The 22,856-nt window shown below is 38.5% G+C and overlaps 1 protein-coding gene across 2 annotated transcripts in view; it reads right to left on the reverse strand.

Moving 5' to 3' along the window:
- Positions 1-3,396: 3,396 nt before the first annotated feature.
- COL3A1 (collagen type III alpha 1 chain) overlaps positions 3,397-22,856 on the reverse strand; it is a 52,939-nt gene continuing 33,479 nt past the window's right edge. For both annotated transcript variants that reach the window (XM_054830051.1, XM_054830052.1), the window contains 33 exons: positions 22,550-22,603; positions 22,297-22,404; positions 21,035-21,088; positions 20,814-20,912; positions 19,665-19,718; positions 19,202-19,300; positions 18,998-19,051; positions 18,812-18,865; positions 18,217-18,270; positions 17,811-17,864; positions 17,511-17,555; positions 17,321-17,419; positions 17,118-17,225; positions 16,521-16,574; positions 15,548-15,601; positions 15,390-15,443; positions 14,724-14,777; positions 14,279-14,386; positions 14,063-14,116; positions 13,483-13,536; positions 11,940-12,101; positions 11,713-11,820; positions 10,810-10,917; positions 10,348-10,401; positions 10,060-10,167; positions 9,372-9,425; positions 9,154-9,261; positions 7,820-7,873; positions 7,477-7,584; positions 6,539-6,818; positions 5,942-6,129; positions 5,514-5,756; positions 3,397-4,546 (listed from right to left, as the gene is read on the reverse strand). In XM_054830051.1, the coding sequence (XP_054686026.1) occupies positions 4,400-4,546; positions 5,514-5,756; positions 5,942-6,129; positions 6,539-6,818; positions 7,477-7,584; positions 7,820-7,873; positions 9,154-9,261; positions 9,372-9,425; positions 10,060-10,167; positions 10,348-10,401; positions 10,810-10,917; positions 11,713-11,820; positions 11,940-12,101; positions 13,483-13,536; positions 14,063-14,116; positions 14,279-14,386; positions 14,724-14,777; positions 15,390-15,443; positions 15,548-15,601; positions 16,521-16,574; positions 17,118-17,225; positions 17,321-17,419; positions 17,511-17,555; positions 17,811-17,864; positions 18,217-18,270; positions 18,812-18,865; positions 18,998-19,051; positions 19,202-19,300; positions 19,665-19,718; positions 20,814-20,912; positions 21,035-21,088; positions 22,297-22,404; positions 22,550-22,603 (3,090 nt within the window). In that variant the 3' untranslated portion in view covers positions 3,397-4,399. The remainder of the gene's footprint in view (positions 4,547-5,513; positions 5,757-5,941; positions 6,130-6,538; positions 6,819-7,476; positions 7,585-7,819; positions 7,874-9,153; positions 9,262-9,371; positions 9,426-10,059; positions 10,168-10,347; positions 10,402-10,809; positions 10,918-11,712; positions 11,821-11,939; positions 12,102-13,482; positions 13,537-14,062; positions 14,117-14,278; positions 14,387-14,723; positions 14,778-15,389; positions 15,444-15,547; positions 15,602-16,520; positions 16,575-17,117; positions 17,226-17,320; positions 17,420-17,510; positions 17,556-17,810; positions 17,865-18,216; positions 18,271-18,811; positions 18,866-18,997; positions 19,052-19,201; positions 19,301-19,664; positions 19,719-20,813; positions 20,913-21,034; positions 21,089-22,296; positions 22,405-22,549; positions 22,604-22,856) is intronic.

Genomic DNA, 22,856 nt, shown 5'->3' on the forward strand with positions numbered 1-22,856 from the left:
AAATGGATATGATTTTTTTGAAAAAGGTATTAAGGTTTCAGTCTTGGTTGAAATGGGTATTTTATCTGTAATAAGAAATACATTCTAATTTTGTGACTACAATGAAGCTGTGTTACCATCATAAATAATAACTAGTCCTCCCAAATAACATTTTCCAGCTTATATAAACGATGTGTAGCTGACGAGGAACTCTAGAAATGAAATTTCTCAGACAGCCATGGCAAAGTGTGTGTTGGGAAGACCTTTCCCCTTTATGAATTCAAAATCTTCATAGACAGCTCTTTCTCCAAGTTCCTGCCTGTGAATAGAGGCGTAAGGGTACTTAGTTGACATCACAACAAAGTGAGGGTTACAAATTATGCTGCTGCTTATTTAAATGTTCAACTTCCTTGTTTTTAGCAAGGAAAGTTGTTGATAATTAGCCAGCTTCCAGAAAAAAAAATTCCTAGTAGCTATTCAAATTCAGAAACCATCACAACCCCAATATAAGCGATTGTTCGCCCTGGCCTGGTTCTAGCTGCACACTTACCACCACGGTGAAGAACCACAGCGACAGAAACCCGTTGAACGGCTCATCCCTTGCCCAGCCTGCTGTCCCTTGGTGGTCATCTCCAATGGGGAGGGTTGCTGAAGCCATGCTGCTGCTGCAGTGATTTCTCACACTGCACCCACCAAGGGGTGCTTGCGGGGTTTTTAAAGCAGTGCCTAGAGCTGCGCAGCTGCTGGATACGATGGCCATGGAGAATGCCTGACCTGTTGCCCAAAGGGAGGTAAGGCTGTGTGAGTGAGCGATTTGTGGGTATTTAGAAATTGTTTGAAATTAGGGCCTAATCAGATAGCAAAGCTTTTCTGTTAGGGAATGGTTTGTTGGGTGGTTGTTGTGGTTTGGGTTTTGGTTTTTTTTTTAAATGTAATTTCCTTAAAGAATGTAGAAAGTAGGTGATGAAATAGTCCCTATGATGCAGACAATAGTCAGGGAATCCACGTTCACTAGAAGAAAAGCTCTGTTGTCCTGTGAAAGAGCTACACCTTTAGGTGATAATGTGAAGTTCCAAGGAAATACGAAAACCTCAGTTAGTGATATCTTAAAGCTGTTGGTATGATCCAGGAAACTCTTTAAGGCAGGGGGTTTGGGGGTTTCTTTTCCCTTTCCCTTTCCTCCAAAGAGCCATAGTACTGTGGTGCTATGACGTGTATGAATATCAACTGGTGTAACATAGGACTGAATAAGCAGCTGTGGATTAGAATGAGAAATTTCTTTTATCAATCTTATTACTGTGTTGGGCACCTTCTTTCCCTGTGCCTCTCTTTCAACTTCATGCCTCTCTTTCAGCTACGTAGACTACAGTATTTTTTTTCCTTTCTTTTCTCCAATACAACTTTAAATAATATGCCAAAGGAAGATACACTTCAATATGCGCCTAAAAAAAATAAACTTATCTTAGTATGTGAAAGCAGGTGTTGGTTTTTCCATACAGCGTTGAAAGACCTATTAGTTACCTGTGCAAAAGGGGGTTATTCCCAGAAGTGTTGTACTCTACGAACTTGATGTGCTACTCTATAACAATCAGTAATGGTGCTGCTAGCCCGAAAGGGTCAGGTAAGATTATTATTTTTTTAAAATTATATTTCCCATGTAAAATAAAAACTAGAGCCTTTTGCAGACTGACACAGTAAATCAGAGTTAAAAAAAAAAAGATTAGAATGTAAATTTTCCAAAGGCTAGCCTTTATTTTCTAAGCTAGTTATTGTTTATTAAGCAAAGCTGTTTCATATTTCTATTATCTCAAAGACCTTTTTATAAAAGTATAGAAGTATCAGAATCATGGTGGCTTAAAGTGACCCTCTGAAAAAAAATGAAGGTATTTGGATCAAGTAAATTATCTTATGGTGGCCTTCACTGTGTCTTTGGGTTTTTTTTCTGCAAGCATTCCAGTAATCACCTTCCATTAGTAGCAATTATTAATCAAAGACTTGCTGACTATGTTTTCTGTAGGGAAAAAAAGCCCCCAAACCTTCAGTTTTAAGGTTGAGTAATTGCTACCAGTCACTCATTCCGCCACAGTGGCACTGGAGATATTAGAGAGGCTATATTTTTCTGTCGTGGGGATTAAGGTTTTTCCAATGCATTTTTTTTTTTTTTTCCCCACCAGCCAGCACTCTTACCAGCTGCTTTCATAAAATTTCAACTCCAATGTAAAGAGTTCAAACATGTAATTTTTTGTCAGATTAATATTATTACGTACATGTAATTCTGATCTTCCATAAACGGTAGCTATTTTCACCATAAAATGAGGAGGTTTCCCTGCAAAAGCCAGTATTTCTTTTCTGTAATTGTTGGCACTATTCTTTTATGTTGCAGTAAGTACAGTCATGCCCGTGTTGATACTGCATTTGTGCTGCTGAGGGTTCCCCAGACCCTCACTATTGTGCTTCTATGAGGGCGTGTCCAAATTCCATGACATTTCTTTGAAAAAAAACAAACAACGTTTCTCTAACCAGTTTTCCAGGTTAGTCCAATCCAGAAAGTATTCTTAGAGAATGCATGATCTGTAATCATTAATGAAAACCTTTAAGACTCTGATTTTTTTTTTTCTCCCTGATTTTTGTTATCTTTGTTGTAGGGGGTCCTTACTGACCCTGGGCTGTGGAGCAACATGTGGTGGTGCAGTAATGATGCAGGGCAGGCTCTGTATCTTCCTTCATGGGAAAAACTGAGGAGTATCTGTCAGCATCTACCTCTTGGAGAGGTTTCACAGCCTGGGTTCTGGTGTGTGGCTAATTGCCGCCTTCTGGCCTGAACTACCAAACTACTGTGGTAATTGCATCCTCTTGAGTTTTTGCTAAGATCTGGAATGACTTAGTCATGCAGCTCCAATGGCCATAATTAATATCCAGATGGTTAGACTGCCAGCTTCATCAAACTGCTGGTGCCTCTAGCCTGCGCTGCAGAAGACCCTTTGGCCATTTATTTGAGCTGCCATCTGAAAGGAAAGGACAGTAGCCTGTGACTGCCTATTTATTATTTAGACTGAGGCAGGGTGGGTTTTGGAGAGGGAGGATTCAGCTCTTACATTTCCTCCAACCTGATCCCCCTAGGTGCATGGGCGCTGGTTTGGATCTTCCTGTCAGAGCTGAATCCATGCTGATAGTCAGAGGAGCTCACCGTGCTTGAAAGAATGACCCACTAGATGGAAAGTAAGAAAAGTAAGAAAGAAAATGTCATAGTATGATGCCATATACTGTATCCCTTAGAGTTTTCCTTCAAACAAGTTATCTTAGAAAAAAACAGTTAAATTGGTACCAGAGTTGTGTCCTGCCTTATTAATGTTTGAAGACAGAGATACAAATAGTAAAATAAATTTTAAAAAGTCAGTTTTATGAAACAACAAGGAGTTTTATTAAGATATTTTATTATGTGTCTCTGTAAGGAATAGACCAACAACCATATAAAAGCTTACAAAGATGGTTAACCTTCAACACTATAAATGTGTTAACGCAACAGAAGTAGTTCACAATTTTGCATCTTTATTGAGTTTTACAGAATGAAGGGAGAAAGTTCTCAACTATGACATGCCAATGACAATGTTTGACAGGAGACATTTACAATTGCTTTAAATCCTTTACTTTTTTAAGCAAGTCAATAACCCTGACTTGCAGAGTTAGGAGTGAAAAATACATTAGCACCATCATATTAGTCTTTTACACTTCCCTAATTTTAGTGGTCTTGACCAGCAATGACAGGAAAGTAGAGAAGCACCTTTGATAACAGAATACAATCCAACAATAGAATTATGGTGACTGCTGACATTAAGGTATTAAACTCTTAAAATACACTGTACTTTTCCATAGCTAATCAGTACAGAAATACACAATTTTGTAACAAATTATTCCACTGAATGGACCAATGAGGCCAATGTGTTTTTGATTTGATTTGATTGATTTTTGGTTTGACTCATCAGACACATCCCAGTTTCTGTCCGTGTTGAGGTAGTTGAAACAGGGAGGTCTTTCTAGCTTTATGGACTGCATCTTAGAAAGAAGGGTAAACTTTGGTACTGGGAGCAATCAGTGCTTTGTAAATTGGCTAACATTCAACTAATAGAACACAGTGTTGTTTTATTAAGTGTTGAAGTTTTATTATAGCACCACGGAGACATGTTTTGAAGATGGAATTTGGTAAAAAAAAAAAAATATAGAGCAAACAAGCATTTTTACTGTGTGTATAGCGAAAAAAATAACCCTTGATCTCAAATTTATTTTTTTCCCCCAGAAATTTGGTTAATAAATAACTGGGATACAGATGGTCACCTGTACTAGCTGACAAGGCCAAAACAAAGGAGCACAGTTGGAGTGTGAATCTGTTTGCTGGGATTTCAGAAAGAGCAGGATCTTTGATTTATAAGAAGCAGACCGGGCCAATGTCCACGCCAAATTCCTGATCAGGACCACCAATATCTAAAGGTGCGATATCAACCACAGGCAACCTCATTGTCTTGCGCGTTCTGTATTCAAAGACTGTCTTACCCCATTCACCAGTGTGTGTCTGTGAAGTTAAAAAGAAAATTAAAAAAAAAACAAACACGTTAGAGAAATCACTGTTGGGCTATGCGAACGTTATCCTGTAGTTATTTGATCCTTTCCTTTGATCCTTTTCTGTGTCCCTCTCAACACCATGTAAACTGCTTGCAGTCTCCTTAGATATGTACATGTTGATAGACATTCTTTATTTGTGGACCTTTTATGTGAGATCTTGTGGGGTTGTAGACCTTGCTGCTCGGAAGGGATGGGATCCCTGCTGGACAGTAGAGAACTCTGGAGTGATGCTAGTGCCCTGGCTAGAACTGAAATAGGGTCTGTGTGCTGGGACATGATGGTACAAATGGCTACTCTGTTTGGAAAGTGGCAGCAGTAATGAGGTAGCTCTTCATGTTCACCTTAAAGAAATGGCCACAAAGTAGATGTGTTCATCCATCTTTAAAGAACAGGTTTGCAACGTGCATCAGTGTTTGTTGTGCTTTTGGGACCTTAAACAGCAGGAGGCAGAAATTGTGGAGGGTGTTTTTTATTTGTTACTGAAAGGGCCGGAGATGCTCATAGACCAGCACGTTACGGCTCCTCTCCAGTACTTTCTGTTGCAGGGAGCAATGTTGCATCTGCAAAATGACTATGTTTGCCCCTTCCCATAATCAATCATAGCCCATGGCTCGAATCAGCTAGCCTTGATTTTTTTTTTTTTATGACTAAGATGATTCTTACTACTCTGAGTTGACATGGGATGGATCAAAACTTGGTCACTGTGACTTCACTGACTGACTCTAAAGTGGGGAGATACCTGTAAAGCACAGATTTAAATGGGAATGCACCTCACTTTCTACAGTTGCTACAGGAGTGACACTGCTGGTGTAGAGAATCTAAAGTTCCTCAATTAGCTCTCTCTTCCTTTATTATGGGTCTTGTCCTCTAGGGGGAATTATTTATTAAAGTACTGTACTAAAGTCTTGTTTACTTACAGTACAGCCATCTTCCAGAACAGCATATGTGAATTTGCTGTTCCCTTCAGCCTTGATCTCACTTTCCACAGAGCTCATCAGTTTCAGAGCTTTTTTAACATTTCCACTGGCTTGATCCATGTAGGCAATGCTGTTCTTGCAGTGGTAGGTGATGTTCTGGGAGGCACGGCTGGAGAGGATGCGGAGGAAGGCCAGCTGAACTTCTGAGACATCCTCTGGAAGCTCAGAATCTCCGTAGCTGAACTGCAGAGTACACATAAGCAACAGTTTTTGTTTAATCAAGTCTAGGGACAGTCCATATAGTTATTATTTCACACGCTAAATGTTTAGCTTTGTTCAGTTTCAGGATTATTTATTAGTACGTTGTGATGTACATGAGTACAATATATGTACTGCCTTTTGGGCTGTTAACTGTGGTAATTCCTTACCTGGAAACCGCCATTCATAGATTCTCCAAACCAAACGTGTTTCTTTCCACTGCTTTCACTGGTCCACCAGTTTTTCCTTGGCACGGTGCTGGGGTTAGCATTAAGGCATGTCTCGCCAGTTTCCATATTACAGTATACTTTAATCGCATCCATCTTGCAGCCTTGGTTAGGATCAATCCAGTACTCTCCTAGAAGTAAAATAAATAAATAGATAATAATAATGTTAAGGGGCATAATATATGTGGAGAAGAATCTGACTGCATGAGGGTGAAACTTATTTCTAGGCCAGATTCCTGAGCCAAATTAGGAAGCATATTAATTTTGACAGAAGAGATGCCACAGCAAATAAGATGATATAAAAATATACTGAGTTCACATGAACTCTGTAATATGACTGACATTTGAATTAAATATAGAACTTACACTTTTCATGGTTTTTTTTCCATAAAATTATTTAAACAAATGTTCGTTTATAAGCACGTAAGGAGTGGAGTTGAAGTCAGTGTATATACAGTGTAAATGCATAGTAAATGAAAGTTTGAAATTATTATCACATTTATTATCTTTACTAGTGGTGAAAATAAAAACCTAACATACCACTCTTGAGCTCAGGATGGCAGAATTTTAGATCTCTGCAGTTACGAGCTGGATTCTTCCGTGACCCATCAGGACTAATGATGTTTTCAATCTGGTTGTTAATTGATTTCATTGAAGAGATGATGTCACCCAGATTGATATCATTTTCTTTTGGCTCATCTCGGTATTCATACCCGTAGCCCACTGGACCTTTTTCACCAGCACCCAGGGCAGCTGCACCACCACAACATGGACCAGGGGGACCAGAAGGACCAGGAAGACCAGGCTGTCCTGGTGGACCCTAAAAAAATAGGGAACATAGCACTGAGTAGACATCACAGGTTAAAACTAAAAGTCTGTCTTGGCCTTAATCCTAAAAAATGAGAATTCTCACATAAACATTTAGTTTACTTACTCACTAAATGATGGCACTTGCTATGTATAAACATCTGTTAGACTTTCCAAGCCTTTATTTTCCTAAAATTGGAATTTTCTTTTCCTAATTTTCTCAAGCTGTGACTGTCCTTCTTCTGTCTGGGCTTTGAGAAGGAAAAGAAACCCTTTCCACCAAAATCCAGAGAATAACCTTTTCTTGGCTTTAGAAGAAGCGATTATGCCAGCGACCTTTGCAGTGCTGGCCTCTCTAAAGGAGTCTAGGGAACCTGCTTCACAGCTTCCACGACACAAAGGCAGTCTGAGCTCTGAAGTGAGGAGCAGATCCTGCCTTCCTGCTCTACACAGGAGAGTCAATGACTATCTGAGACTAACAGGATGCCTAGCGCATCAAGTATTACACAGAACTACAAATCATTTAGCCTTGATAGCTAGATACCTCCTGCCACAAACTCTGGCCATGAAGTACAGGATTTTCTGAGGGAGATAATTAAGTGGGAGAGCACCCTATGTTTCATGAATAACCCCTGAAGATTTGTTTGTTTGAGCGTGCACAATTTACTTACTGCAGGGCCGCTTTCACCTCTGTTACCGCGAGGGCCAGGAGGACCAATTGGACCTGGATAGCCACTTCTACCATCTTTTCCAGGCGGCCCACCTGGTCCTGGGGGACCCTAGAACAATGTTGAACACAAATAATATTGTCAAAATAGTTTACCTGATAATCTGAAATTCATAAATACTTTGTGAGAGATTTTAAACATTTCTGTACGATCTATTAGGTGTCTCTCTTCAGCTGTTGCCTGTTAAAATTTTTTAAATTGGCCATTTTTAATTTTTTTTTTATTTTTTAAAAACAAACAGTCTGCACCTTCCTTCCAGTTATGCTAAGTAAAGAGTTTTTCTTACCCTTGCACCTGAAGCTCCTGGACTTCCAATTGCGCCTTGTGGACCCAGGGGACCCTATGAAGAGAAGGTAAGGAAAGACAGTCATACACCTCCCAGTAATATTTTTTTATCTAGCTGGATGTACCTTAAATAAAGACATTGAAACGTCTTTAAGATTATATGAAACACATCCTTATAAAAAGCCTACATTAGATATGAGAAAGAATGGTTACCATTCTTTAACTGGAAAAAATTATCAAATAGTCTCTATATGAAAAATATATTAGTGATGCAATATCATCCAAAATGCAAGAAAGCCAACTGACATCAACAAGCTTTGGATGAAATCTTCTATTCGTAAGAATACATAGCTATAGGCTCAAAAAGCTGCATATTACCATAAAACCGTATTACCAGTAAAGTTATTTAAATGATTTGACAAACCCTAATGTTTTCAAATGCATTAAATTTGCTCTACGTATGCACCACAAAGAACTAAGCCATATGTTTAAAAATGATGAATCATCTCGCTGTCATAGTGTAAACGAGACTTTATCAGACGTTTGTTTTACTCATGTTATTGAGACAACAGGTTATATTGTGTCGTTAAGTAGGTTGGTATTGGTGGAATTTATAGTTAAAACTTCCATCTTTTTGCCATCATTGGTAGATTAACTACGTGAGTTTTGGTTCCTTGATTCTCACTTGTATCATGAGTGATATTAATAGTTCTTTTCAGTATAAATCCCTCTTAAAATTTTTACCTGTCATAAATACCTACGGCATGCCTGTCTATTACCCTTCAATTATTTTAGCCATTAAGAACTGTTCAAAATGGTAATGCATGTTTACAATTCAGTAGTTTACAAAGTTTACAATTTTGTGCCCATTTTGCCATAATATTAGTTACTGCAAAAGATGCATGACAGAAGAGAGGTCTTCAGACTCTGAGTAGCTTTTCCATGGATATAGATTTCTGTCTAGCATAGATTTCTAACAGACAAATATTTTAACCCCTATTTCTATATAATACAATTTAATCAGGAATAGCCTGTATAAATGATGGGAAAAGTGTTTGTTCCAGGCAAATGCAGACATGTAGCTGAAAGGGATTTTAGCAAACCCAGCTTTAGCTCCTAGCAGCTTCTTCCAGTTCTTCGTTAACACTTATTTCACATTGATTCAGGGAATCTGGACTTTTGAACACATTTGACAATCAAATTACATGAGTTCTTTATACTTTTTTTTTTTTTTTTCTTTCCTCAGTAAATTATATAAGGCTCATTAGTTACCCGGAGCCCAAGCCACAGGAACTAAGAACAGCTTTAATTCCCAGTCCAATGCAAAATACTCACAGGAGGACCAGGGAGACCAGGGGTACCAGGAAATCCTCTATGACCCTTTATGCCGTTGCTGCCTCTTTCACCAGTTTCACCTTTATCACCACGAGGACCTTGAGGACCCTTTAAGAGTAGATTTGCGATAAAAGGAATATATAAAGAAATAAGAAAAATGCCCAAATAAAAGGAAATAATGAATGTATGATATCACAAATACTTTAAATATGACTTACAGCAGGACCACGAGCACCAGCAGGACCCGCAGAGCCAGGAGGGCCAGGTGGACCCTGTGACACAATAAGAATAAGATGGCCTGGGTCACTTGGAGTTGACTAGAATGCCTTTTTATATCCAGATAAGCAGTATGCTCAAAGCCAGCAGCTCTTTGGAAACAAGGGGAAGGTCCACACATGCTATATAATCAGCAAGAATTTGGGCCAGTTCCTTTTTCTACCATGTTAGTCTTACTCAGCTGCTTGTAGGCACTGATACATACCACATGCCCTAGACTGCTTCTTCATTTTGCGAGGTGCTCAGTGCAAAAGCTGTGCTGGTGTCAGCACTTCTCAGAAATAGCTTGAAGACTTCCAAAGTTACTCCCTTAGTTTAAATAAATAATATCGCTTGTGCTGCATGAGCACCAGATGGGATGGAAATTAAGATAGGGCCTGGTGGGATGATGTGCTTTTTGGCATCCTAAGGAGTACGTGGATTTTGAGATTAATTTATATACAGTTATCAGCAACATAAACTGTGATGTCTTCCCCCTTGATAATCTTATAAAAGAGGTCCTCAATGCCAAGAAACTATGATAGTAACAAATGTATGACTCTTGCAGACTTCTACTTTATTACAGCATGAAATGGACTTTGCATAGGAAAGGTATGTAAATAAGCAGCAAGCTATTTACTTTGGTCTTACCTGAAATCCTCTTTCGCCAGCTTTTCCAGGTGCACCGTTGCTACCTGCAGGTCCAGGGTGACCAGGAGGTCCCGGAGGGCCAGGAGAGCCACTTTCACCACGGTCACCCTGCAGTCACAGGTGACAGGGTAAGAAATGTAAAGTTTTACAGAACTACAATGTAAAGAGTATATTCAGTGGAGCATAAGAGATTCAAGGAACAAGTTGCATAGCACAGAACTAGCTACGTATGTTGTCATCTCTACATAACATTTATTTGGCAACCTAAAGACATTGGTGATTCCTTACTTTGCCTCCTGGGGATCCATCACGTCCAGGTGAGCCATCTGAGCCAGGGTTACCCTGGAGAAAAAAAAAAAGTGGTACAGTTTGTTCATAAGCTGGATGCTGAATAGACAGCTTGTTTTCCAGTAAGCTTAAATAATGCTCGTCAGAGAAAGCTTTCAAGATGGAAGAGTTCCTGGAGGTGGAGGGGCCCATAAAAGATCTATCAGACCTGCATTATTTTCTAGGCGCACAGGCAGTGCAGTCTCTTGTTCAGCTCCAAGTGCAACAGAGACCTGGTCCATAGATAGTAAAGGATATAGCAGAGACAGCAAGCTACACCTCCTTACATGAGGACGTAATCTGCCCAGGGCCCTGTGCATCAGGCACTTGAGGGAGGCTTTGTGAACCTCAAAGCACATTTAGTCCTTGAGTCTCCTGTTTGTAACTCAGAAGCTAGCAGGAAAGCCCAACAGATGCACTCACATCTCTGCCAGGCTCCCCAGGCAAGCCTCTTTGTCCCATAGGGCCTTGTGGACCAGGAGCACCACGTTCTCCTGGGACACCGTTGCTGCCTGGTTTACCATCTTCACCCTGAACACAAAGGGAAAGGATTTTGTTGCAGGTAATGTACTTATGAGCTACCACCGTATTATACATCTTTAATTAAATATGCAGTGATTATGAAGAAGATCTAATTAAGTGAAGAGCAGTGTGACTTTGGTGATTGTGAATACTCAAAATAGAAAAGAGAAAAACTTGGCCAAACTGGTTTCTTTTCATTGCTAGTAATATTCATGCAAGGCCACTGAACCCAAGGAATGTTCCTTATTGTTTCTGTCAACTAAGAAATAATAAATGGGTATGTCTGTCTTTATGTGCCCAAAACCAATAGCCAAAGCAGTTAAAAAACTGCTAATCTGTCACAATATTAGCAATAAAATACAAACCAAGCCTCACACTACCTTTTCTGGAGTGAGGTGAAACTATTTTCCTGTTTGGGTCATAATATTTAAGCAAGAAACATATTGACAATTAAGCAAAGATAAACAACTTGCGGTAGGTGAAACTATGACTCAAATCTTGTCTCAAGGAGAGTTTATAGCCCATCATCCTACTTTAGTGGGTGAAGTTGGTTGTATACTTCTAGATAATCTGATCCAGGACTCTTTGTAATAGAGATTAAAGACAACCTCACATCCCATAGCTGCTTGTTACTGGACATTTTAAAGCCTGATCTTACGGTTGTAAACAAAAATAACTAAATCCTGTAGTCTCAGGACTAAAATACAGCACATTCATTACTTTTTGTAACAAAGCTATTTTAGCAGCTGGATTACAGTCGTTGCGTTAGCTTTGAGGCTATCGCTGCAGTGAAAGCACACTCACCTTGGCGCCTGCCATACCGGGTGGACCGCTTGGGCCACGCAGACCTGGCAAACCTGTGTTACCCCGGCCACCAACGATGCCTTGAGGACCTGGATCTCCTGGTAGCCCCTATTTAGGAAGAGGTCAGATCAGTCAATACTGAGGATCTTCAGCAGGTAGCTGCTTATTCTTGACAAACATAATCCCTGTCAATTAGTATAATGGTCCCTGGCTAGACACGTACTTACCCTTTCTCCTCGTGCGCCTGGTGGCCCTTTTTCGCCTGGTGATCCGGGCTCACCTCTTGTTCCAGCAGGTCCTGGACTGCCGGGAGAACCAGCACTACCAGGGGGTCCGGGAGGCCCATCCTTGCCTGCAGGCCCTGCGTTACCAGGAGGACCTGGACTACCCTAAAAAAGAATTGCAAAGAGAAGCGTGTGAGCTGTGTTACCTGAAATAGTAGCACACACGTACTGGTGTTGATCTTTCCTTATGAAAGCCAGCCAGACTTGATTCATTGCCTGAAGGTGGATTTAGGGTCCAACCTCTATGCACCCAAATCTGATCTGGTCTTATGAAGAGAAGCCTTTTGCCTACCACTTTCAAACCTGATTTTTTTTTTTTTTTCCTCCCTACTGTCATCTGGACAGACGGTTTGCATAATACACCTGCCTAGTTTGGATGCCCCCAACACAGGACACATGTTCCTTACCCAAGGTTCTGCCACAGAAATTTGAAATAGTTGCAGACCCCGCTGATTTCTTGAATCACTCATGCCAGATACCTTTAAGGTGGTGTTCTTTCATTAAAACTCTTAGCTTAGCCAATCCAGGGAAATAATTAAGTTGACTTTAATAGTACCTTAAATAAAAATCCTACTTTTTATTTTAATTCAGCAATGTTCTAATTTGCATATGTCTGTAACTATAGCACAGAAGATAAACACCTGTTTATACATGTTTTTATATAAAAGCTTTCTTTCTTTGTATCTCAGTTACAGTACAACAAAGGATAACTTAAAATTGTGATTTTTAGAATGGATAAATCCATTGTATTATTTGCATCTTCTTACTTTTTAAAGAATCAAAAATCAGAATCTAATTTTTACTATGTGACTAAAAGCAGGTGCATGTTGAACATGCAAGGATATTATGAAACAAGTCTTCTTTACACACCGATATTGTATAAAATATTGGAATTAGCTGGTGCATCAGCATACATTTTTATAAGAGGACACTGCAGACTGATAGATTAAACTTCAGATGTAGGCCATAAGAGAGAAAATTTGCCACAGGAATCTTTCCAAACACCTCTGTCCTAAGATAATTAAAGCTTATGCCATTTCATTCTACAGGCAAGTTAAAAAAAATTCTCAACAGTGATGTACAAAATGTAGACTTGAAAATGCATACAAGAAGATCCTGAATTGAATATTTCTTGCATCATAAAAGAGCAAGGGAAAAGACAGGATGTCTGCCACCTACATAAATACTCAAGGACCTGATCCAGGAGAAGGACTCGACTAACTCTGATGGGCTTTGGAAGGCAAACCATAATAGAAGGAGGAGTATCAAGACAGTAAGTGAATGAATTGCTATTCCATATGAAATAAGAGAGTAAACTCTCTTTTACAGATGTTTTTCCTTAAGTCCAAACATCCATTCAGGATGCTTTTACTTATGTTATATTCATGTCAAGGTATATACAGCTTAATATAGTTTCATGTATTAATATATATCCAAATATATCCGCAAAGTAAGAATAAAAGAAAAGGGGGATAAGACAACTTACATTGTTACCAGGGGGACCAGGTAGACCACGAGCACCAGGGAAACCAGCAGCACCCTATAAGAGATCAATGCTTTTAGTTGTCATTTTCTGAAGACTGGAAAAAGGTGAATGAATTTATTTTTATACAACAGTTGACTTTGAATTATATTTAGCTATTTTGCCTAAAATCTGACTTAAATGTCCTGGAACTGAAGAAGTTAATTTTTTTAATTATTATTTTATTCTTTTTTTTTTTTTTTTTTTTTTTTTTTTTGCAAGGGAGGGTCTCATATGTTCCTCAAAGGTGAACTAATAGGCTCTAAAAAACTTGGCAAAGACAGCATGTAAATCTAATACTGTTGAGATAAGCCATTTTATAGCTTTGGGTCATTATGCCAAAAGCTATTTTGGAACCTTACTTTTAATAAAATCAATGTAAGCCAGATCACTAAACACCACAGCTTCAATTACTCCTTCTGGAACACTTTAATTATTCTTGAACTGCAGATATTAAAGTCACTGCAGGTCTCGTTTGTCATTTACATCATGTTTGTTGTAATAGATAGTAATTTATCAGTGACTAAGTCAAAGAGATACTCACAGGGCCTCCAGGAGATCCACGTTCTCCTTTTGTTCCTTGGGGACCAGGTGGACCCTACATGGAAGGAAATAGATCAAGAAAATGTTTGATATTTCATAAAATTATAGGAAGTGTCATTAAGTTTCAGGCAGTTCAAATGTTTGCACTGCAACCTTGAGGCTGAGGGAGAACTGAAGGAACCTCTCTTTGTAGCAATAAGCAACAGCAAAAACTTACTGGTGCACCAGGACCACCTTGTGGACCTGCAGCTCCAGGGGGTCCAGCCTCTCCTCTTAGACCAGGTGGGCCTCTTTCTCCTTTCCCACCAGGTTCCCCATTTTGGCCCTGTAGAAAAATTATATTGTTATATTACATCTCAAAAAATGCAGATGATAGAACTGTGATGAGAAGCCATATCCAGATACTGTTCTGAAGGGAATTTAAATATGAAATTAAATGTGAATGCAGTTGAACTCTATTGGTCTACCAGTACAGGAAGGGAAGGATCAAGAAATGTTGCTCTATGTGTGACTGAGTACAGAAAAAGTAGCAAATGAATCAAATGTGTGTAGCAGGTATGTATATTAAAGGGGTTATGGCAAGCCTTTCTGAGATGTGGATGGACTTAGAGAAACTAAAAACAGATAATCATATTCAATTCCTTTTAAGTATTTATACTTACTGGAGCTCCAGGGAAGCCAGCAGGTCCAGGAAGACCTTGTTCTCCTCGTTCACCCTGTAGAAAACAACATGTGAGCAACGGAAGATGTTAGAAAGATAGGCTTAATTTTAAAAGTTAGAGAACACTCCCACAAATACTGCTGAAATTTCTTTGTCTTATCAGCCTTTGGAGGAAAAAAAACCAAACCCAAAACAACACAGTTGCTCCTGAGTCTGAAAACAACTGTTCGGGAATTATCAGATAATTATCTGCAGTGTGACAAATGGATCTCGGTTACACTTGTATAAGCCCTGAGCACAATCCATGGTGTTCCCCAACTGAGATCCAAATGTGCTGTTTATCAATCTAAAATACAAATATAAGAATAAAAGTATTTTACTTATTAAAGTTTACTTAACTTTAAGACAAGATGGAAACAACTATTGCTCACACTCTTGGCCTGACCTGTCACTGCAGCTCTCCAACCCCTTTACAGTGTTAAAAGCACTGGTTTTCTGATGCCCTTAGCACTTGTAAATCCCAAGAGTCAACAGGAGCCGAATGTGCTCAGTTTATTTTGAACTCAAGCCACATAGGTTCCTGATAGGGTCAGAACAACACTGATGTCTGTACCAGGCTAGAGGAGCCATGATGAAGTTATACTGGAAGAAAAGTATTGTCACTTACAGGACCACCACGGGAACCCATTGGACCTGGGGCACCTGCTGGACCAGTCTCTCCCTGTAAGGAACAAGAATGATTACTGGGTGTTTTTCTTCTTCCCATGAGACAGCTGCCGGTTTAACTGTTTACAGTATCAAACATCATTATGGACGATGCCTTACCTTATCTCCAGGCGGGCCAGCAGGACCAGGAGGACCGATGGGACCTACGTTACCCTAAAAAATTAGAAAACAACATATGTTGTATCAAAATAGACAATGTTCATTCCTCTATTTTGATGAACAGCATTTATGTTTCAGTGTAAACAGGTTGCTATAGATATTTAAATGGAAGTAAATCTACAACACCACTGTGCTATTGCATGCTACCTTTTGGAGTGACACTAATCTAATCCAAAATCACCTTCATTTAATAGGTCTCTTTCAATGGTAGACAATAAAAGTTATCCACTGCCCTAACTTTTCATATAGATAATTGGTCCATATTTCTTGAGCATATGTTCAACATGTCTGACTAGCTTCCTGACTTTTTTTCTTTCTTGAGAATTTAATGCATACCTGGTGGTTTGAAATACATTTTTTGTATTTCCTCCAACTCATACAAGCTGCATTTTTATATTTGTCATCCCTCATTATTTTGATCTATGTATGCTTGTGTGTACTTATTAGATATGTATGTATTTCAAGTGTCTATTTTATGTATATATGCTATATAGATGTATAAATATATCATATATTATAACCTGTAGAAGTATTCTGTATGAGAATACTTACTATCATGATGTATTTTGTGCTTCATTATAACCAGCATTTTCCTCACCAGTCAGCTAAATTTAGGAAGCTAGTAACATTTTTCTCTACTTTGTATTGGTGCTTTCCCTCCAAACCATTGTCCAATTAATTGTAATGTTCTGCTTGCAAAAAATTCTATTATATCTACCCAAGCAGCTGTAATCGCAAAAACTAGTATTAAGTCTAATTTAGTTTACGAAACCAGATTTGCTCTGCCGGAATGAAATACAGTGGGATTACTACTTAACCTCTCCTAGACAGTATTTATTCACTGTAGGTTTACTCATGTTCTGACTATATGAAGCTAATTGATAAACTGTTGGATGATTAAAAGACTACTCACTCGCTCTCCTCTTGCGCCAGGAAGGCCATCAGCACCTTTGCCACCGGGTTCTCCCTAGCGAGCATAAGACATAAAAAAAACATAAGCAAAAAGTAAGCATAAGACAAGCATAAGGGGAGGGGGAAAGAAAAATTAAAACATTACTGAGGATGGGATCTCATCCTGAGGGTATCTCAATAACCAGATTTCCTTATTGCGATCATACAAATCTAAAACTGGGGTTGACATTCTGCCCAGTATTCAGCATCAGATACTGAATACTTCAAAAAAAAACCCCAAACTGATTCAAAATAGAGTCTATGCTGAACAGTTTGTCCATGGTATGAACTGTTCTTGTTGTTGTTTTGACATACCCCTCCCCCAAGAGATCTGACAGCAAAATATCTAGCATATATTAAGCCAGATGAAAAATCCTATATTTTTTACCATATAGGACCCATATCACACTCCTAAATCAACAATACTGCTACACAGGCAGTACCTCTGAAATCAGGCCAAACATGAAGATGTGAACAAACCCAGTGCCTTGTTGGAAGCTAACACTGAGTTAGCATAAAATTGGCCGAGCATGTGCATGGGTGTCTATGGGTGTGTTACCTTATCCCCTTTTGGTCCAGGACTTCCAGAAGCTCCTCTTTCCCCTGGCATTCCCTGTAAGCCAGGCAGCCCTGTGCCTCCAGGGGCACCAGGGGGTCCAGGAGGACCCTAAAGAGTAACAAAAAATAATAAAAGATTAAAAAAAAAAAATATGAACCTGAATGATGCACATAATAGCAGGAAGTAAGCATTTCTATGGGTACCTTGGCACCTTCTGAGCCAGCAGGACCTGGTCCACCTCTTGCTCCAGCAGGTCCTGGAGGACCCTGTGCACCACGTTCACCTGGGATACCATTTTCACCCTGTGGCAAAGAAATGTGTTATTCTTTGTTGTCGGGCTCATAGTTCATTAATTCTTTAATGTAATTATAGAACCATTGCTGTATGATTTACCTTAGGGCCTGGGAATCCGGGTCCTCCAATATCGCCTTTTGGCCCCTGTTTATGAGAACATAAATGCAAGTTATCCATGCATTTTTACTTAGTAAATCTGCATTGTGGCTGGCACACTCTCTTGCCTATTATCCCTTAAAGCAGACTTCTCTGCTCTGCAGAGTGCTGATAGCCATCTGAATTTGGAAATGTAATCTAGGAAAAGCGTGGGGGTTTTTTGTTTGGTTGTGTTTTTTTTTGTTTTTTGTTTTTTTTTTTTTTAAATAAATGAAAAATATATGAAAAGGAACTACTACTTACTGGTTCTCCAGGCTTTCCATTCTCTCCAGCTGGTCCTGGTCCACCAGGCAAGCCCTATATGAAGGAACAGTATTATCATCTCTGTTACATAGATAAATTATGCATTTTCCTATCTAGCAAATTTTTTTTGACATGAAGATGTATCCCCAGCTCATTCCAATCCTTTAAAAAGTAGGAGGTTCTGATTTGATAGCTAGAGGTTTTATGTGACATAATCTACTGAGCTAGCCATCTGGTTTGCAATTATGAAATACTAAGCAATAACTTTTGCCAGGTGGTTAAGCTGTCTTACTTCAAAATATGATGGCGTGCACCCTAATGAAAATGTTTAGCTGCCTCCTTTTTGTGTGTGTGTGTCTGTCTGTCTATAAAAAAGGATCAAAAAAAACCAATGAACAAACAGTACCTGGAGGCCGGGTGGACCTGATGGTCCTGGTTCTCCTCTTTCCCCAGAAGCACCCTAGAACCAAACAAAAGAGAAAAAAAAAAAAAAAGATATTGTCTGAGAATATTTCAACATATAAACACTTCCACACCACCTCTAATCTATACCTTCTTATCGTGATCTGATGACAACATTGCACAATCCCAAAGACTAATGTATCTTGGTGTTCTGGTACTTGCTCTTTTCATTCCAACCATTAGATGTAATTCAGCACATTTAGACTTGATACTAGTCTGAAATGTTAGCTCTGATAAATGTTAAAAGGAGCAATAATATGCTTCAATTTGAAAAGGTGGTAGATCCCCAAGAGTTGTAAATTGACTTTTCATTTTGACTTATATGAAGTATACCCAACTCAGGTTTCTCCTAACAAAGTTTTGAGTATTAATTTATTAAAATAATGGCAAAGAAGAGCTCTTTTATTTGCCTCATAAAAGGAGATTTCTTTATATCACTAAAAATATTTTTCTCCCCCCAAATTCACAGTCTCTATCTGTAGCAATAACTTGCTTGGCAATAACCGATAATTGCCTCTTATGAGGACTATCACACTTACAGTAGGTCCAGGAGGACCTGGGAGTCCAACATCACCATTCTTCCCAGCAGGCCCCTATACAAAGACAAAATTAGGCTATGGTATGTGTTGATATAATTTTTATGAGTCACAAAATTATTACTATTATTTAATATTATGTGATTATTAAATTATTCTATAAATAAACAACATGTTCATGAAACTTACAGGTGTTCCAGGTGGTCCACCAGGGCCTCGTTCTCCATTCTTACCCGGTGCACCCTTACAAAAGGGAAATATCACATTTAGAATACCTGTTCCAGTCAGCAGACAATAACTTAAAGCTGCAGCAGCAGATAGCCCCACTACGGAGCAACTTAACAGTTGACTGATGAAGCATAAGCACAGGAGAAAAGGAGAAATCCCACTCACCTCATTGCCCTTAGGACCAGGGAAACCCATTACACCTGGCTGACCTCGGGGGCCTGCGGGGCCAGGTGGCCCAGAGCGGCCAGATTCACCCTGATTACCCTGGGATAAGCAAAAAAAAAAAAAAAAAAAAAGAAATTAAGATGGGGCATCTGTTAGGTGAAATAAATGAATATCCATGACTCAGTAAGTGAGGGTGAGATCAGGCTAGAGACATTATCATTCAAAACTTACTGTGTGTTTTATATTTCAACTAGCTTCTGTATACTCTGTATTTTAAATAGTATTAAATGACAAGATTTACAGCATGTTATTACAATGAGACAGCATATAAAGTGTTCTGGTAATTAAAACAAAAAAAGAGACAACTAATCTGACTGTGATAACAACCGGTTGAGTAGATACTGTGGGATGAGGGTAAGGTCAGTAGGAGGACTAGTATAAAATATTTGCACAATGTACATACTGGAGGGCCAGGTTTCCCATCGCTTCCAGGGCTTCCGGGAATTCCAGGCAAACCCTGCAATTGAATTAAAAAACCCAAATGTTATTCTTCAGTTTAAAATGTGTAGTATTATGTTACAATACATAAATATAAATATATAAAAATACATGTTACACTACTTGCTTGATTTTAACCTCTTTATTAAAGATTAAAACTCCTTCCATTTCCTCCCATCCCATTAAGGGCAAAAATGGGAGAAAGCTAACAAATTCTTTTGTTAGGAATGTATCGCTTTCTCTGAGAGTCGTCGTATATAATCAAGGCATCGGACATTAATCAATGTGCGCAAATATTGCATTCTTTCATTATTTGGGAAGAAAACTAATTTCAGATGGTAAAAATCAAAGAATGAAACTATTTTTCTTATTTACCTCTACTTAAAAGCAACACAATTTACGACATATTTCAGTTAACTTGTGTTATATTTTTAAATATTATTTTTGTTATATTTTAAATAATTCATTTTCATTTCCAATAAAATCTTGTTTCGCTCCCAGAAGCTCACAGAATTGTGTTACATTCTGTACATATTACACAATAGGTTATCTCTGAAAAATCTCCTTGATATGTACTATGAAAATCTGACCAACAGCTTATTTCCTTTAATTGCAAATAAGCAATAAATATAGGTTAAATACTTAAGTATATTGAAATATTTAAATTAATGTATAATTTAATTATTTAAATGCTGAGCTTAAGCCTATTAAAAAGAATAATTTAAATATAAACATATTTAAATACAGGAACCAAAGTACCTATTAAATATAATAAAAGCATGCATTTTATAATAAATTGTAAAATTTGATAAAATGTAAATAGACAATACAGAAAATCATCCAATGCTATTTCACATTAAAGCTGTATCTCATGATAGTGCATGGCATACTCTGAGAGCTGAGGAGCATGTTCAGCTTCATAGAAGCTTCCTCATGTACTTGTGACCAATCTATGAATGCCCTGGGTCTCTCCACGGTTTTCTATTGCACTATGCATACAGGTACTTAAAGGAATTAATAGAATTTTTTCTAATTGGACTCTTCTATTCTATCAGCTCAGATGAGGCATCTCTAATAGAGTTTATCTCATTTTCTTGGAGGTGTTCTGTCTTACTCTCATTCCGGGAAGACCTGGGCCTCCATCTTGTCCACGCTCTCCTGCGGGTCCACTAGGGCCAGGAGGACCTGGACTACCACGTTCACCTGCAGGACCCTAAAAAAGAGATTTTGAAATTCACAGCAAGGAAATCAACATCATATTGAATCTGAAATTGTCCATTCAAATTAACATGGATTCTCTAGAAGTTTGGGGTTTTCTTAGAGGAAGGCTTATACCTTTTCACCTGGAAGTCCATTGCTACCGGGTAAGCCACGGAAGCCAGGGGAGCCCTGCCAAATAAAAGAACAAAATATGGATCATAGACAATATGACTTAAGTAATGGCAACTGTTTGGGGTTTTTTTCTAAACTATTTACCATTAGACCTATTATTATGAAAATTAATGAAAGAAATAGATGGCAATGACATTTCAGTGTTGCAAGAAATTCTACAGAATTATTTTCTCTTTGGGTAGAACCCCCCTGTTGAAATCATAGCCTGTCCTCCATTATTTTTAAGCAGCCGTGCATTAACTACTTTATTCATGAGTTTTCTAAATTTGTTTCAAAAATAAAACAACACACTCAGTCTTGAACAATTATTTTCTTCTAATTCAATACCGAAAAAAGCTCTATTGTATTTTTTTTAATATTTATATTTGCTATCTCCATTGCTTACAAGAAAATGAAATTATAAAATTTAATTTGCAGCCACATTTATATATTTAATATGACTAATTTGTTCACTGTGCATCTTTGGTTTCCTCAGCTTCAGCAAATGCTGCAATCAATTATTAAACTAGGAGTTATAAACAGATCAGCACGATTTCCTTTGCTTCAGATGGGAACAGAAATCTAAAATGTGTAAGGGTGCAGCTATTTATTTTGTTGAATAAATCAATTTGGGAATTCCTTTGTGAGAATGCTCTTTGCAAAGTTATCAAATCTACTAGCTAAAAAGCCCTGTTAGCAATAAAGATATAACATAGAGGACATCTTGACAATATCATTGTTATTGACATTATTGACATTTAAGATCTATTGACAACAAAGATATTGAAATAAAGACATATCTTGAATGTAGAAGAATTTGCATTAATTTCACTTTCCAGAGCTGAAATTTTGTGATTGTTCATTTTTGTTAACTAAGAAGTAATTTTGAAATTTGTATTTTTTTTCCCCTGTGTAGTTCTCATATTTTATGGTTGCTTTTCAGCACAAATGTTCCAATACAACCTCCTGGTATGTAAGATCACTGCTTCTTCAATATCAAAAAAAGAGAGAAATTAATTTCAGACTGAGATAGATCCAAGTGCTGCAATTCAGATGAGGAACTAGATAAGACTTCTCCCCAGTTTCGTAACCCAGTTTCATATCTGGAATTTGCTGAGAACAGATATGGCCAAATTTCTCCTTAAAGTATTTTGAACACCAGATTTTGCTGTCTCTGTATTAACTCAGAATGTACCTTGTGTGCATGGTCATCTACAGCAGCTTACCCTTTCTCCAGGTGTACCAGGTACACCATTCTGTCCAGGTTCACCATTTGCACCTCTTTTGCCTTCCTCACCAGGAGGTCCAGGAGCACCTGGGGTGCCGTTTTCACCCTGGCAACAACAGAAAAAAAAAGCTCACCAGTGAAGTTTGAAGTCCCGCCCCAAAAAAACCCCAAACCCAGTTTTTGTATGGGGAATGATTCAGGGTTTAGACTTCCTTGGAAGAATTCTCTGAATGCATTTCAAAGCCACTTACACGCTCGCCTTTTGGGCCTGGATCTCCTTTTGCACCATTCTTACCAGGTTCTCCCTAAACAGAAAAAAATCCCATTAAAATTATGGATTGCAACAGGGAATTATTCTAGAGCTATGAGATGTACGAAAATACTAAGAAGTATCATAGAATCATAGAATGGTTTGGGTTGGAAGGGACCTTAAAGATCACCTAGTTCCAACCCCCCTGCTGCGGGCAGGGACACCCTCCACTAGACCACGTTGCCCAAAGCCTCATCCAACCTGGTCTGAAACACTTCCAGGGATGGGGGTCCTTAAAAACTCAGTAA

This window comes from Grus americana, chromosome 6 (assembly GCF_028858705.1).
Source record: "Grus americana isolate bGruAme1 chromosome 6, bGruAme1.mat, whole genome shotgun sequence".
Lineage (NCBI taxonomy): Eukaryota > Metazoa > Chordata > Aves > Gruiformes > Gruidae > Grus > Grus americana.